General features: G+C 38.8%; 1 protein-coding gene across 3 annotated transcripts in view; it reads right to left on the bottom strand.

Moving 5' to 3' along the window:
• Window positions 1-3,570: 3,570 nt before the first annotated feature.
• Window positions 3,571-18,000, bottom strand: part of LOC122556323 (calsyntenin-2) — a 564,920-nt gene continuing 550,490 nt past the window's right edge. For 2 of the 3 annotated variants that reach the window (XM_087993697.1, XM_087993698.1), the window contains one exon: window positions 3,571-13,361. In XM_087993697.1, coding sequence (XP_087849823.1) covers window positions 13,179-13,361 — 183 coding nt within the window. In that variant the 3' untranslated portion in view covers window positions 3,571-13,178. The remainder of the gene's footprint in view (window positions 13,362-18,000) is intronic. The other variant, XM_087993699.1, reaches the window with a different exon arrangement.

Below are 18,000 nucleotides of genomic sequence, written 5' to 3'. Positions count from 1 at the left end.
TTTAACAAGTCAAGTTTAATCAAAACTTAGGAATTCTTGGACAAATTCTGCTATTCAGTGAAATTATGGCCGATCAACATCTCGACTCCAATCACCTGCTCCATATCCTCTTGTTGCACAGTTCAGCAAGTGCCTATCAGTTTAAGGGTTGGAAATTATTAATGGAGCTCATGTTTTTTTTGTGGGAGAGATTTCCACACCTACCAGCCTTTATATGAAAAATTGTACCAAAACTAAATGGTCTGATTTAAAGGTTATTTTCCCCGATATTTGCTCACTAATTACCCAGCCACTGCTTTTCAAGATCCTTAAAACTCAATCAAACCTTGAACATCAGATGATTTGGAGGAATCACATCAGTTGGATAATGCCATTGAAATATCCCCCTTATCAACATTATTTAGATTAATCTCACTTTTCTTCTGGAAATTATGGGTGAGATGTTATCCACCCCCAACCATGGGTTTGAAGCTAGGGGCTTGTTAAATCCAATAGGCAGGCTGCCTGGCAATAGCAAGGCAAAAGTGAGGACTGCAAATGCTGGAAACCAGAGTTTAGATCAGAGTGGTGCTGGAAAAGCATAGCAGGTCAGGCAGCATCCGAGAGCAGGAAAATCGATGCTTCGGGCAAAAGCCCTTCATCAGGAATGGTGAGGTGCCCTGAAAACCTCCAACACAGCAAAACAGTGCAAACCATTTGTTACCAAGAGTGACAGAACCTGGAACATGCTGCTACCATCATATGATTGAGGTGACAGCAGTAATAAGTTTGAAGGAATGCCAGATAAGTATGAAGTATGTTTCTGGAAGCAGTCTCCTATTTGGCCGCTTCGGTGTTTGTCATTCAATCAAGGGAGAGGTTTACACTGTTTTGCTGTGTTGGAGATTTTCAGGGCACCTCACCATTCCTGATGAAGGGCTTTTGCCCGAAGCATTGATTTTCCTGCTCTCGGATGCTGCCTGACCTGCTGTGCTTTTCAAGCACCACTCTGATCTAAACTCTGCCTGGCAATAGCTACCTATCCTTTCCCCTATTACAATTATACTAACAACATTGGTGGCATTGAAAAGCTCACATGGCTGTCGGACAATTGCCAACCTAAAGTGGGCAACCACATCTTACTTTTGACTTTATCCTGCTGCTGGGATTTAACTGGTCAGCAGGAGGCTCATATCAAGCATCCAACCATAATGTTCTACTTTCGCCCATACCTTCTCAAAGATCAGCACCCACACAAATTGCCAAGGCTTGCAGGCTTGGCACGCAGTGCAATCTTCCCAAATACATACCCAAATACTCAGAGTCATAGATTCATAGAACTGTGCAGCATGGGAACAGACCCTTGTCCATGCTGACCAGATATCCTTAAATTAATCTAGTCCCATTTAGCCCAGATCCCTCTCAACCCCTCCAATTTATATATGTTCCATACATGCACTACCCTCTGTGCGAAAAATTTACTCCTTATGTCCTTTTTAAATCTTTCCCCTCTCATCTTAAATATATGCCCTCTAGATTTGGGAAAAAGTCTTTGGCTACACAGGGGAAAGTGTGGACTGCAGATGCTGGAGATCAGCATCGAAAGTGTGGTGCTTGGCTACTCACCCTATTCATGTCCCTTATGATTTTATAAACCTTTATAAGGTCACCCCTCAGCTTCCCATCCTCCAGGGAAAACAGCCCCAGCCTATTCAGACTCCTCCCTAGAGCTTAAATCCTCCAACCCTGCAACACCCTCGTAAATCTTTTCCATACCCTTTCAAGTTTAACAACATCTTTCCTGCAAAAGGGAGACCAGAATTGAACACAGTATTTCAAAAGTGGCCTAACCAATGTCTTGCACAGCTGAAACATGACCTCCAAACTCAATGCACTAACCAATAAAGGCAAGTATACCAAACACATTCATCATTACCCTGTCTATCTGTGACTCGAGTTAAAAATCACACAACACCAGGTTATAGTCCAACAGATTTAATTGGAAGCACACTAGCTTTCGGAGCGACGCTCCTTCATCAGTGATTGTGGCCACAATCACCTGATGAAGGAGTGCCGCTCCGAACGCTAGTGTGCTTCCAATTAAACCTGTTGGACTATAACCTGGTGTTGTGTAATTTTTAACTTTTTACACCCCAGTCCAACACCGGCATCTCCGAATCATATCTGTGACTCGACCTTCAAGGAACTATGAACCCGCAGCTCAATGTTCAGCAACACTCCCCAGCACCTTACCATTATGTGTATAAGTTCTGCCCTAGTTTGTCTTCCTAAAATGCAACATCTTACATTTATCTAAGTTAAACTCCTTGGCCCATCCGACACTATACACCTCTATCCTGAAATAGAGGAAGACTGCCAGGAACTCTGAGGCAGGATCAGGAAAGGCAATCTCTTAACACCAGTTAAACTGTTAAATGGCCACAGGGCAGTTAGTGTCTCCTTTGAGAGGTTTTTGTACAATTCCTACCAAAGCAAACTTATAGCTGGGGGTTTAATTCAGCACCACATGGCAGTGTTATTTTCAGTACTGACATCGCAATAGCCTCTCAAATCCTCAGTGATGTTTCAACTCCACTTCTAAAACTCACAAACAGCATCAATTTTATTGATACTGAACTATGTTGTATAAAAAGTAACTAAAGCAAAGAATTAATAGTAGACTGCAATTAATCTCAAGATCAGAGAGACCTAAGGGTTCAGGGACCTAATCTTTTGAGGTTTACATCATGTATAATGTGGTTAAGAAGACATTTAGCACACGTGCCTTCATTGCTCACACCTTTGAGTATATTAGTTAGGACATTATGTTGAGGTTGTACAAGATATTGGTGAGGCCTCTTCTGGAGTATTGTGACCAGTTCTGGCCACACTGTTATAGGATAGATATTATTAAGCTGGAGAGGATTCAGAAGAGATTTACCAGGTTGTTGCTGGGAATGGAGGGTTTGAGTTATAAGGAGAGTTTGGATAAGCTGTAAGGTTGGGTGACCCTTTGAGAGATTTATAAAATCATGAGGGGCATAGCTAAGGTGAATAGCAGGTGTCTTTTCCCTAGGATGGAGGATTTTAAGACTAGGGGGCATACTTTCAAGGTAAGAGGAAAAGATTTTAAAAAGACATGAGAGATAATTTATTTTAAACAGAGAGTGGTACGTGTGAGGAATGAACTTCTGGAAGACATGGTGGATGCAGGAACATTTAGAACATTTAAAGGACTTTTAGATAAGTACATGAATAAGAAATATGGGATATGGGCCTGGCGCAGGCAGGTGGGATTAGTTTCATTTGGGATTATTGTTGGCATGGACTGCTTAAAACTGAAGGGTCTGTTCCTGTTCTGTATGCCTCCATCATATAGTCCAATCTCAACTTGTGAAAAAGTAGCTGCTAGTTTCTAAGGTTAATATAGAATAATACCTTTCATCACATCTTCCTTTTAAATTCCTTGTTTTTTCTGATATATTGTTTGCTAAACATCGATCTTCATCATATTTTAACTAATGTGGAAATACGCATTGCACATCAACATTTAAGCAATAACCTATGCACAAATGACACACAGAAAACAAATTTGGGGCAAATACTTTTATTTCAAACTTATTAGCACTTTACATTTTTTTTACTACTCGTGCTGTGGTGCATTAAAGAAACTAGTTAGCCTCTTTGGCGTAGTTAGTCACTTTTGTTCTATAGCTGAATAGATTGTGTACTGTTAGGGACTTTTACAAAAAAAGGGAATATAAGATCTGGCAGTCTCAGACATTTATGTCGGATCTATGGATTGACATCTGCAGGCAATGTTGATGACAAGCCAGATATTTTACACAGATTTATTTTAACATAGAAAAAATGTAACAGTACAATTACAGGCATCCATAATATGCTGCACAAGATGGTAAATCTCAAGCTGCTAAAAATAAAATTTAAAATGACAAGTCACAACACTAGAAAGTTATAACAGCAGTATCCATAAAAAGTATTTGTTTTTCTCTGCTTATACACACAGTCTACACACAAGCAACAACTACTTGATTAAGCTTTAGTGAAGTACTAATGTACTCAACTAGCATTTGATTGGTTGGTAAGTCAAAAGAAATTAAGAACTGATTATTTATTACCCTTTCAGCTCAGGGTCTGTATCAAGATTGTGCTCACTCCAAGTTAGGTTATACTTATGTCTGATCCTCAAGCATTTGTCTCAGGAAAAGTTTGTACACATAAAGTGATGGACACAAATGCACTGCAGCAGATTATCCGAAACTCATATTAAGCAAAGTAGAACACAATAATGGTTCTTTCTATTTAATGTTGCACAGATTGATTGATGATTTATTCCCATTAGACCACAAAACCAAAAGAAATAAGAAAACATGTAGGTCATTCGGCCCCTCGAGCTTGCTCTACCATTCAATAGGATCATAGCTGAACCAACTCTCCTCACATCCACTGTCCTGCCCTTTCCCCAACCCTTTGATTCCCCTACTGATCAAGAATCTATCTCAGCCTTAAACATATAAATGTCCCCACAGCTCTTTGCGGGAAGGAGTTCCAAAGACATATAACCCTCCGAGAGAAGAAATTTCTCCTGTCCCAGTCTTAAATTAATGTCCCTTAATTTTGAAATTATGCCCATTGTTTCCTAGACCTTCTCATGACAGGAAACATCCTCTTAGCACTTATCCTGTCAAGTCCCTTAAGAATTCTATAGGTTTCACTGAGATCACCTCTCATTCTTCTAAATTCCAATGAATACCATCCCAATGCGTTTAACCTTTGCTCATAAGACAATCCCTCCACATTAGGGATCATGAGTTTTCTGAATTACCTCCAATGAAGTAATAATATCTTTTCTTAAAAAAATGGGACCAAAACAAGACTTCCCTTCTCTGTACTCTTATATTCCAGCTTTTTAACAGTTAGAGATCATGGGATGTGCTTATTTTTACACTATTTCATGTTGATCCACCTTTGTACAGAATCATTAAATTATTAGCCTTTGCAGAACAGCAGGTTCACATTTAGGTGTAATGCACCTTTGGTGAAAATTTGGTACAATCTGATCCTGCATGGCTCATGCATGTTCCAGTTTCACATCAACCTTAGGATGTTGTAAACTCAGTAAGTATAATTGAATTACACACAACATTGTCTGAATAGAAGATATTCTGCCAATGGATGGAATGACGTTCATCACACCATTTATTGAAAATTGCACAAATGTCCTGAATGATAGAAACCTCAGTTTATAATTTCTGTACCGGAATCAAATGAACAGGAGGAGGTCAGTCAACCCATCAAGCCCTTTTTTGCCAATCGACTAGATCATAAAATGCATCCAATTAATTGCCTTGGTTACATGTCATTTTTAATTAAGTCTATCCTAGTTTTTAGCTTTGGAACTTCCAATTGATCTCACCTCTACAGGATATTTTTTTGGGGAAAATTGATCCAAATTTTCATAATCCCTTGTGAACAGTGCTTTCTGATACCTACATGGATGAACTCTAATTTAGTTACATGCCCCCTTGTTCTGGTCTCTTCCACCAGAGGAAATAGTTTAAATGGGGGTGCATTCAGTCATCAGACACACCTGGTGCCTCAAATGCATGTAAATATTGTCTTGTACAAGTAAGATATGCCTTTGGTTTGTTTGTTGGATAGAGTCAAATTTCAATGTTTGTTTGTTTCTCCTTATGCGACTATACGGAACCAAACTGCTTTAGGGACTATGTATGATATAAAGATACCTTGTATAAATCGAGTATATTTTTGAAATAAGGTTGTCTGCCCATTTACCTAGTCCATAAATCATTTAGTCAACTGAAAGCATATTAGTTGGTTCACCTCTTCATCATCTATACTGAAAGGAATACACACCTGTCATTGTATCTGTTCTTACATTTGAAACCTTTCAGCACTGCTACCATTCTGGCAAATTTGCAGTGTACTTTATCCAAAAGCAATATATCCCACCGCATGAAATGCAGTGTCTGGAACGAAATTCAGCACTTCAGGTACTGATTAATCACACATTTATACAACCAGTAGCATAATTTCCATCTCAATATGTTTGAGCCTGCTTGAGATAAAAGTAAACATTCCAACAATCTTTTTTTGTTGTAATCGTTTTCAGCTCAAAAGGAGGCCATTTAGCCTGTTGGATCTTCTACAACTCTCTGCAGAGCAAGCCAGTCCATCCCATTTCACCAATCTATCCACCTAGGCATGGACGTTCAATTCCCTTTGGTTCTAATACATTTTACTTTTTAAATCATCGATTGTCTCCACTTTCACCAACAATGGACAGGGCCCGGGAGAAAATTATGGCCCTGTATTTCTCCTTCTCCAGGGTCCATTGTACCCTCTGCTTCACCTCTCCCACCACATCCTTTAGGAACTGTTTGGAACTGCAGTCATAGTGGGTTCACATTGTTTCATATAAATTTAGCAAAATTTCTTGGTGTTACACCATTCCTCTACTTATAAAGTCTATTGAATGCTCAGGTTTCAGTGTGGTCCACTTCATGACTACAGCTTTGTTAGGCAATTAACACAATGTGGCTGTTCCTATAATACAATGAGTTCTGCATCATCGAACCTGGCGCTATGCAATGTTCAGACAGCAAAAGACTTAGAATTTTTTAAATAAACACAATTACATCTTGCATTGAGTGATAAATATATTCTCATTCTAAACAGAAACTGACCACATTTATCAATGTCCAGCACAAGGTGTGTAATAGAAGACCAAAATATCATAGGTGATTGAAACCTCAAATATAAACAGAAAATGCTGGAAGTACTCAGTAAAGCAGGCAGTACTGTTGAGAGAGAAACAGAATCAACACTTCATGTCTATGATCTTCACTAGTATTGTCAAAGGACCACTGACCTGTTTCTCTCTGCACAGATGTGAAACCTGGATAGAGTAGACATGAGAAGATGTTTCCACTAGGATGAGAGACTAAGATGCGAGGGCACAGCCACAGGGTGAAGGGGCGGCACTTTAGAACTGAGATGAGGAGGAAATTCTTCAACCAGAAGGTGGCAAATTTGCCGGACTCATTTTCACAGAAGGCTGTGGTGGCTAAGTCATTGAGTGTCTTGATTAGTCATTAACTAGTAAGGGTATCAAATATTGCATGGAGAAGGCAAGTGAATAGAGTTGAGAAACATATCAGAGCTGAAAATGTGTTGCTGGAAAAGCGCAGCAGGTCAGGCAGCATCCAAGGAGCAGGAGAATCGACATTTCGGGCATGAGCCCTTCTGCGCTTTTCCAGCAATACATTTTCAGCTCTGATCTCCAGCATCTGCAGTCCTCACTGAGAAACATATCAGCCAAGATTGAATGGCAGAGCAGACTCGATGGGCTGAATTGCCTAATTCTGTTCTTGTATCTTACGGTCTTATGCTGTCAGACACATTGAGCGTTTTCAATATTTCCTATTTCTTATTGAGCAAAAATAACCCCTTTTGCAGTCCTGCAAAAAGTAATCAGCCTCTTGTTCCCTTCCACTGGGAAACACAGCGGCAGTTGCCCGAGATCTAGATTGCCAATATTTTCAAGGTGAATGTAAAACAAAAGTTAATGTACAATTTAAGCATAAAGATGATGATGTCCAAAAACGAAACAGATAATTTATAAAATGAGCAAATAATAAAAATGACCATTAAGAAGTGACAAGCAGCAGAGCAATCACCTTTGTCTTTTTACTTCAGAAGCAGAGTGAGGTTGTAATCTTGGTCACATGGGAAGGGGAGGGTATGGGGACCAAACAACAGAGTTCTGGCTTACTAGCACCACCCTTGCCCTCACCTCTGGTAGCATAGATATTGAGGTGACCTCAGCAGAATTCATACAAAAGTGGAAGTCAGAGCATGTTCCCTTGCATAAAATCACAGAATCCCTATAGTGAGTAAGCAGGCCATTTCGCCCATCAAGTTCACACCGACCTGCTGAAGAGCATCCCATTCAGAGCCACTCTCCTACCCATGGCATTTCCCGTGGCTAATCCACTGAGCCTGCACATCCCTGGACACAATGAGCAATATAAGCTTGGCCCAATCTAGGTTTCCTCTATATATACGTCCAGTATGTTGCTAGGAGGAGCTGGAGGCTGAGGATGAATGTGTTTCCACTCTGAGTTGCCCCTGTCACTGTGTGCATGCCTGTCTCACACTCAGACTCACTCCAACACACACAGACTCCCTCACACATCCCTACTTGAGGGGGAGGGGAGGAATACTAGCCACCTCTCCTGAGCCCTGTCCTTGCGCATAACATTTCCTGTGTCACACAGTCATAGAGTCATAGAGATATACAGCAGGGGAACAGACCCTTCAGTCCAACTCGTCCATGCCGACCAGATATCCTAACTTAATCAAGTCCCATTTGCTAGCACTTGGCCCAGATCCCTCTAAACTCTTCCTATTCATATATCCATCCAGATGCCTTTTAAATGTTGTAATTGTACCAGCCTCCACCACTTCCTATGGCAGCTCATTCCATACACGCACTACCCTGTGTGACAAAATTGCCCCTTAGGGCCCTTTTATATCTTTCCCCTCTCACCCTAAACCTGTGCCCTCTAGTTCTGGACTCCTCCACCCGAGGGAAAAGACCTTGTCTATTTATCCTTGTCTATTTACACCTCTTGTTTCCCAAAACTAATCTTTTAATTAAAATCCTACATCATGGGACCCATTCTGATAACTCTCCTTTGCATTCTCAGAAGCCTCACAGTCTTCCTAAAGTGCGGGGATGATACCTGAATGCAACATCAAAACAGTCAGTGCTGGATAAACTGAGCAGGACGAGCAGCAGCCATGGAGTGAAAAAGATCTAATTAATACTTCAATTCTGATGTAATTCTTCCTCTTTAGTAGTATGTTTTTATTTCAGATCTCCAGTATCCAGTTTTTGCTCTCACAATGCACTAATTGCTGCCTAACCAGAGTTTTATAATATTTGGTGTAACTTCCTTGCTGTTCACATTCAATGCTTCTATTTATGTAACCCAAGATCCCACATACTTTGCTTACCACGCTCTTAATGCACCTTCCAGAATCTTTCACATACACGTCCAAGCCCCTCTGCTCCCGTACACCTTTCAGAACTGTGCCAGTTTATTTATGTTGCCTTTCTCTATCCCTTTTGCTAAAATGCACTACCTCTCACTTTTTTGTGCTAAATTCCCTTTGCCACTTGTCTGCCCATTATACCAGCCTCTGCCTTGTTACAACCAATTTATATCATCCTCACTACTTGTCACCCCTTCAAGTTTGGTATCATCAGCAACTTTTGAAATAATACTCTATATTCTAACAAGTCAAGCATATATCAGAAAAGCTGTAGTTCTAGTACTGACAATTTTTTTTTGGTGTGTGTCCATTTTTAATTTATTTTTCTATATAAACTTCAATAACTCTCTCATCCAGAGTGATTAGTTTTATTTTACTATGTGGAAAACAGTCTGATCCACTGTTTTTGATCTCAAATGAAATGGCATTGTTTTTCCCCACACACAAATTTTACCTGCTCCAGTTCCATTCACTCACTCAACCTAACACTGTCTCTCTACAATTTTCTTCTCCCACACATTTACAACACCACTTAACCTCACACCTTAAGCAAATATGCTCTCTACTGCTTCACTTAAGTCATTGTTAAGTCTATTGAAAAGCCAAGGCCTCAGTGCAGATCCCTGGAGGATATGGCTAGTTTACAAATTGGTGTACATACCTACCTTCTGACCTCCTCACCAATCCCTTAACAATTGGCCTGATATAGCTTGTATCATCAATCTATGGCTTGTCTCAAAGACCAAATGTAGAAAGATATTTTGTACGTGTCTATCTACACATGTTTAATATTATTGTCCACTTTTTCTGTCTTGTTTTTGAAGGCCTTAAATTATATCATGTACAGGGACTCAGTCTCAGTGATTTCTTATTGAGAACTTAGCAGCCATTTGCCATTAATGAGTGGATGCACTGTTTCCTGTTTACTGCAATAAATGTTTTTATGGCATAGCGCTCTATTAGTCTGTGCCTAATGAATTGATACCATACTTATATCAATCTTAACTTTTTAGGATCTCTGCTAAACTTAAATTGCAATGATTTCTTATTCAATTAATTGAACATTTAGAACATATTCAGTGATTTAAGAGCAAAGGCTACATCATTAAAATAATATAAATGTTGGAATATGAATTCAGAATTCATACCTAGGAGAGACTCACAGATTCTATTGATTAACTGGATAGTTTTAATATATAATTTCATTGGAGTTCGATTTCTGTGATAAAGTTTTTCTCGACTGTTATTATTTACTTACATGTAATCTTTTAAACAAGCAATGAACCCGAAATGAACATCCATGTGAAATTTTCTGCAACGACAATAATGTAAAAGTGAAGTGGTATGCAAAGCACCTTACAGTTCCAGGTGTAGATAATATGTAAGTAATTGATAAGGATTACTTTCCAGATGTTTAGAAATGGATTGAATTATATTTAGTCTTATTTTTCTGCTGGCACTAGTTACAGTAAATTATAGACAATTTGCTGATGATCCAAGAATAACAAAGCGAATGTGATTAAATAGTCAGGCTGGGTTATTTGACACAAATGTTTTACAGTGATTAAGAAACTGACTGAATGAACTTCATGTACATTTCCAAATCACAAACAGAAAGTGCTGGAGAAACTCAATAGACCTGGCATCATCTGCAGAGAGAGAAAAAGAATGAACGTTTCGAGTCCAATGTGATTCTTTCTTACATTCAACATGCTAAGTTTGTTTTGCTCTCTCTACAGATGCTTTCAGACCTGCTGCATTTCTCCATTTCTTAGTAATATTTCTTAGGTTAACATAATCAGTTAAGATATAGATACATACCAGACTAGATCAGCTCTGCTTAACTTGAGATTAGAAGACTGTTGCACAAAACAACGTCCAGGCCCTGAATTTCTGCAGTGGTTTTACTAACTTCCAGTTGCAACTCCTGCATAACACCAGTGAAACTTACATAAATTACCCATGTTTATTAAAGGTCAGATGTCAGTATCATTAAATTTCACCTTCATTCCCAAATGAACTGGAAATTTGTGATCCACAGAATCTCAAGATAACAGATTAATGTTTCCTACACAGAGATAAATTGTATAAACTCCAGTTCACTCAGCTCATTCCAACAAAGATTAATGGTCGTTTGTAAAAGTCATTTTTGAGTAGTCAATCATGTCTTCCATGAAGGGTATTTCAGCTCAAACATCTGTACTGAATAGCTGCAATTAAAGTTTTTGGGCATGACTAACATTTCACTGGCTTACCAGATATTTTCTAATCAACCTGTTCAGAGATATTATTATGCACTTCTGGAGCAGCTGTGGGGGATGGGTGTCTCCTGGCTCAGAGTTAGGGACAATACCGCTAAACTAAAAGAGCTCTATCACTGACATAACACTTCAATGATGATAATGAAAATCACCCTTTCAGGCTTAGCAACTATTCTTTGAAGTAAATTGAAGAATCATTGCAATTTAAAGTAGCAGACTATGTCTCGTACTGAAACCAAAAGAGAAAAAGGTGGAAAATCTCAGCAGGTCTGGCAGCATCTGTAAGGAGAGAAAAGAGCTGACGTTTCGAGTCTAACTGACCCTTTGTCAAAGCTGAATGGGAAGCAGTGGATTCTTTGGGGAAGAGACTTTTCTTTCTTAATTCCAAAACTAACTATTGCTTTCAATTGTATGTATCAATATTAATCGGCTCATTGACAAGCTAAGAATTGTTCATTGAGAATAATACTTATAATAAAGAGGAAAATCTATTGCACTAGTATGTACATTTACAGGTCATTGCAGGGCAATTGAAAATAATTCTGGGATATTACATAGAATACTCATGTTTTTACGAGTGAGGATAGGCAAAGCTTGAACTGTTTGTTAATGTTCTCTCATCTATATGAATTTCCACTGTTTATCCTGCTTTTCCACTACTAGTTTTATGAAGCTCTCAGACTCCAGGGCCTGTCATGATGATCTCTGTTAAGCCATGTGTTGGATGAAGGAGTCGAAAATGCTAATGAAAGTCCACAAGTGCCATCAAATCCTATGGACTGGGAGTAAAGATGTACAAGTCACACTCACAGCCAACTAATAAGGTGATTGCATAAACTGCACCTTTAGGGTTGAAGATTGCATGAAATTGCAGGCGTACAAGTGATATGGCATGTAGTTTCACCCAAGAGGAAGGGTAAACGTTTGTTTTGCTGCAGTTATCCTCGGAAACCATGAAATATACAATATTAATTCTTATCTAACTTTAGCTCAAGTGAATTGCAGTTTTAAGATTTTTAAACATGCCAGCTTCAAGAAACGCTTTTGGCAAATCTTTCATGTCACAATACAAAGCACATCAAACAAATATTTTATCACTCGCCTTGAAATAAGTAGGCAGCTCAATTCACTGTTCAATCCTCCTTGAAATAAAATGTGTCCAGCACTATTTTTGTGAAGACTGCACCTCACTAAACTAAATAAAGAAAATACATTAACTCAAACAAAATGTTACCTGTTAGTAATTTTAAATTCCATACATATTTTGATGGAATCAAACCGGATTTTTGTGGTTCAAAAGCTCTGTGAAATAATTATTATAGAATTTGATTTTTTTTCTCAACAGAGGAACGCTGAAGCAGACATAATTTGCACAACTGCTTTCTTTTGCTTATTTTCAATATGGTATTTACATGGTGAAATATAAAATTTAACTTTTCATTTTTAAACTTCCTCCATTTTTTGAATGACAGCATAACCCAATAGGGAAATTTTTTTTATTACAAACAAATAAATAAAGTACTTCAGAAAATTTCAAGTTACAGATACTGGTACGTGATTTCACAAAGTTAATAGTTCTTGGCGCAAAGATAGAACATTCAGATAACCACGAAAAGAACACTCAGATATAACAAAAGAAAGATAGGCATTATAACTATTGTTGGATGTTAACTCTTGGACCCAGATGATGATATGTCATTGCAAGTTGCTTTTGAATTCAGAAAATCTGAAAGTTCTTTACACATTACCAGCAACAGCAATCTAAATAATATCTGACCATACCAAACATTGCTGGACATCAAAACTTTGTTGAGGACTTGAAAGATTAGAGATTTCTTAATAAGGAAGTGTTGAATCATCCCACTCAAGCTGTTCCCGCCTGGTGACGTTCTGCTGATCTTCATGCTCAGCTTCCTCTTCTTCCTCACTTTCCTCCGAATCAGCGCTCGTGATGTCATCCTCCTCTCCTTCTTCCTCTTCCTCGCTCTCTTGTTCATTGTGATGTTGGTCTTCATAGTTCTGAAATATAGTCACAAACAGCCCATGTTTCACTGACAGTGATGAGGGGACATGACCCTGCTGCCTGCCACTATGTCAGGCTATATGGAAAGCAACTGCAGGATGTAATAGAGATGTGGTTGTGATGGCTGAGGACCATAATTCCTGCCCTCCATCATCTGTGTAGACTGCGGCAGATATCCCACTCTGACGCAAAGAATGGCTTAAAATGTTTGCTGCACAAAAGCCAACCAAGTGACTGGGTGTGCAGTGTGAAGCCCTGATAATGGAATCTGGCAAACTGTTCCAAAGTGGGCCCATGTGGCAATTAGTCATGCTGAAGACACGAGGGAACTTTAGTTCCATGCAAATGGGGAGCAGAAGCAGCTCAGGAAAACTGAAATTGTTGTCTGCTCAGTGTGGTGGTGCTTAGAAAAAGGAATAAACCATTCAGCCTGTCAAGCCTCCTTACCAATCAGTTAGATCTGGTTGATCACTCCTTTTCCACAATATCTCCATATCCCCAAGATGTCATTAGTTTTCAGAAACCTGTCAATTTCTATCTTGAATCTGCTCAATGACTGAGGTTCCACAGGCCAATGTGGAAGAGAATTCCAAAGAGTCACCACCCCCTAAACAATGAATTTCTTACTCTCAACTCAGTCTTAAATGTCCTATCCCTTATTTTGTAATTCTGTCCCCTGGTCAGAGAGTCATCAGCCAGGGGAAATATCCTATCTACTCTCACACTTCACACACTGTCAGAGATTTGCAAGTTTCAATGAGATCACATCTTATTTTGAAACCTCAGAGAATACAGAGCCCATTCCCTCAATCTCTCCTCATAAGAATATCCTCCCAGGGATTATTCTGGTGAACATCAACTAGGTGGAAGTGGGTACTACAGATACTGGAGATTAGAGTCAAGATTACAGTGGTGCTGGAAAAGCACAGCAGGTCAGGCAGCATCCAAGGAGCAGGAAAATCAACATTTCAGGCAAAAGCCCTTCATCAGGAATCTGAAAAAGCCACTCCTGATGAAGGGCTTTTGCCCGAAACGTTGATTTTCCTGCTCCTCGGATGCTGCCTGACCTGCTGCGCTTTTCCAGCATTACTCTAATCTTTATTCTGGTGAACCTCCATTGGCAAGAATATCCTTCTTTAGGTGAAGCAACAAGAACTGAAGAGAATATTCAAGTGGGTTCTAACCAATATATCATACTCCTGTACTCAACAAAGACAAGTACAGGTATACATTTGTTTTTCTACACCTGCATGTTAGTTTTTAATGACTCATGAACAGAGACACCAGGTACCACTGGATTCAATATTTACAAAATCTCATCATTTTTGAAATACTTTGTCTTTCTGCTTTTACTGTTAAATTACTTAACATTTCTTCAGATGATATTTCATTTGTCATATCCATTCACTTAGTCTGTCCAGGTCTGCATGAAGCCCCTTGCATACTCCTCACAACTTACATTTCCATCTACTTCTGTCTCATCAGCAATTTTGGGAATATTACACAAACACAGAATACTGGAGAAACTCAGCAGATTTGGTAGCATCTGTGCGAAGAGAAACAGAGTTAGCATTTTGAAACCAGTATGACTTTTCTACAGAATAATTGGTTTCCACATCATTTATGTAGACTGCAAAAAGCTATTGTTTCATGATCCATTTAATTCCTCCTCCCTCTTTTCTGTCATTTCAGATACCTCCAATCCTGATTAGTTTATTAGCCCCAATCCCATGAACTGTAAATTTCTTTACTAACCTCCTATACATACCTTATCAAAAGACTTTCGAAAATTGTGGCTCTCCTTTACCTATGTCAGAGGGAACAAGTTTAAAGTGAGGAGCAAATGGTTTAGAGAAGATATGAGAAAGAGGTTTTTCACCCAGACAGCGGTAGATATATGGAAACTGGTGTTTGAGAGGGTGGTGAAGGTAGATACCTTTGAAACATTTAAGAAGCATCAAATGAGTACTTAAAATACCAGAGTATAGTAGGCTATGGATCAAGTGTAGGTAAACTGGATTAGTATAGTTTGGTGTTTGATGGTTGGCATAGACATAGGGGTTGAATGGCCAGTTTCTATGCTGTAAGGGCTGTGTGACTCTCTGCAACAAATAACATTCCCAAAAAAAATCTCCTAACATGTTTGTCAAACATTATTTCCCTTTCACAAAGGCATGTTGAATCTACTCAATTTTAACCATTATTTTCAGTGTCCAGTAATTGCATTGTTTATTATTTTCCCTCCCAGTGACATTATCCTAACAGGTCTGCAGCTTTCTGCTTTCTTTCCCTATTCCTCCTTAAACTTGTGATGACATTACATTTGCCACTTTTCATTGTTGAACCTTTTATGCTTAATATTTCTGAGAGATGTTCGGCCTCTTCTTCTGTGAAGGCAGACCCACAGTAATTGTTTAGCTACTCAGCCACTACTATCTACTATCTTTAGTATCTACTGTCTTTACTGTTCTCTACTATCACTTCACTTGTCTCCATTTGTAATGGGTGCACATTTGTCCTTGCAAAACTCTTCATTTTCACATATTAAAGACGTTTTGATTGTCCACCTTTTTGATTCTCACTAGCTTACCTTTATCATTCTCTTTTCAGTCTTTTTTTGTACCAGTCTCTTGGTCATCCTTTGCTGGGTTCTAAATTACTCCTAATCCTCCATCTTACTGCTATTTCTGGTATCTTTGTTAGCTAAATCTTTTGATCTAATTCAGCTTTTAGCTTCTTTTCTTAGTTGATTCATTTGTCCAGTTGAGTATTTGTGCCTTAAAGGAATGGATATCTAATGAAGATAATGCAGTAATTATTATCGATACAATCCACTGGGTGCGAGCAGACAAATCTTTTAGTGTATTTTTCTGATTCACTACAGCCAAATTGTCCTTTCTATCATTATTTTTTCCTTTGTTCAGATTCAAACTGCAGTTTTGGAAGTAAGTGTATTATATTCAAAACTAAATGCAAATGCAAAATTCTATCACTTTAATCCGAAATAGGTTCTTTACAGCAAGCTTGTTAATTAGACCATCCTCATTACATTTTATGAAATCTTGAACAGACTGATCCCTAGTTGGCTTTTCAACAAACTGTCTGAGAAATCCATCTTCTGCACAATCTTGGAAAGTATCCAGGAACTCAGTATTACTGCTGATCAGGTTTACCCAGTTGACGTGTAAATTGAAGTCACCCATTCATACTCACATTACAAGCAGTTCTAATTTTCCAAGCAATACCATACCCATTATTACCACAACTGCTTCATGGTCTACAAACAATTCCCATTGATGTTTTCTGCTCCCTTGCATTTTCTGAACTGCACCCAAACTGATTCTACTTTTTGATCTTTTGCCCTAAGATCCTGCCTTATCTCTTATTAAATCTGCTACCTCACATCCTATTTCATCTTGCCTACCCTTCTTAAATGTCAAGTAATATTGAATATACAGTTCCCTATCCTAATCATCCTACAGCAATGTCTCCGTAACGGCACTTAAAAAGTCATACTAATAGACCACAGTTGGTGTCTTCAAATCATCATCAATGTTTTGAATTCAGCAAATATTCCACTGGAGTAACTTTAATAGGCCCTTGACATGATTCTGCATTTTGATACTATTTGGTGCTTGTCTTTTCTTCATATGTCTTCTAATTTAATCTGATTTGTTTAAAACTCCCACTCCCAGTTTTGGTTTCCTCCAATCTGAGCTCCCTCTTAGATTCCCATTCCCTGCCAATCTAATTTAACAGCAGTAGCAAATCTCACTGTTAAGAAATTAGTCACAGTCTTGCTGAGATTGTGACTACCTAACCACTTTGTATAGATGTCATCTGCTGCAGTTCTAACCCTAATACCTTAGAGTCTGCTATCCTCATTCTCTTACCAGTTCTCCAGCTACATGTCCAAACACTCAATTCTCCTTTGCCTTATTTTCACCAGCTTCTGTGAGTGTGCATAATCCTGAAATCATGCTACATTTGACATTCCTTTTTTTAAACTTCAATTTTGCTTTCAGAATCTTATTCTTCACCCTACTCATATCATCATGTTCAACCTCCCCTAGAAGTATGCCCTGCAGCTCTATGAAGAGGCTGTCAATTGCTCAGCATCATTGTGGAGCTGGGGCCCATGGTGAACAGGAGTTGCCTGTTTAATACAGTTACATATTTGGAATTGTGCAGTTAGTCAGATCCTGCAGTGCAGCCTCTGAATCCAGTGGTGCACAGTCTCAGGTGAAGAGGTTGACAGCTGGTAGTTGAATAGTGGTTGGGATAGTTGTCCTGATGCCTGACAGCTCATTGAAGCTCAGAGTAGTGAGAGGACTTTGGAGTTGGAACTACTATTGAAGGTAATCATTGGTCAGATTTTTTAAATGAGAAAAGCTGAAGTCCTTCACGAAGGACGAGTTGAAAGAACTTTTATAGCTCACACTGATCACTGACATCCGTGTGGGTTGTGGGAAAGTTCATGGTATCCATCTTGGTTTGTCTGTTTTTTACGTTAGGTTTGACCAACATTTGTCTGTTATTTCATGTTTGCGTCATTTTAAATCCAGACGTTAGAGTACAAGATAAATAGTATCCACTCTTTGTTTTATTGACTCTTGTAAAGTGTATTATGTTTGT

Source organism: Chiloscyllium plagiosum, unplaced genomic scaffold (genome assembly GCF_037043375.1).
Source record: "Chiloscyllium plagiosum isolate Xiang-an unplaced genomic scaffold, Cpla_swu_hap1 HiC_scaffold_13, whole genome shotgun sequence".
Lineage (NCBI taxonomy): Eukaryota > Metazoa > Chordata > Chondrichthyes > Orectolobiformes > Hemiscylliidae > Chiloscyllium > Chiloscyllium plagiosum.
Note: the sequence above shows the minus strand (reverse complement) of the source record. Positions and strands in the feature narration are given on the sequence as shown.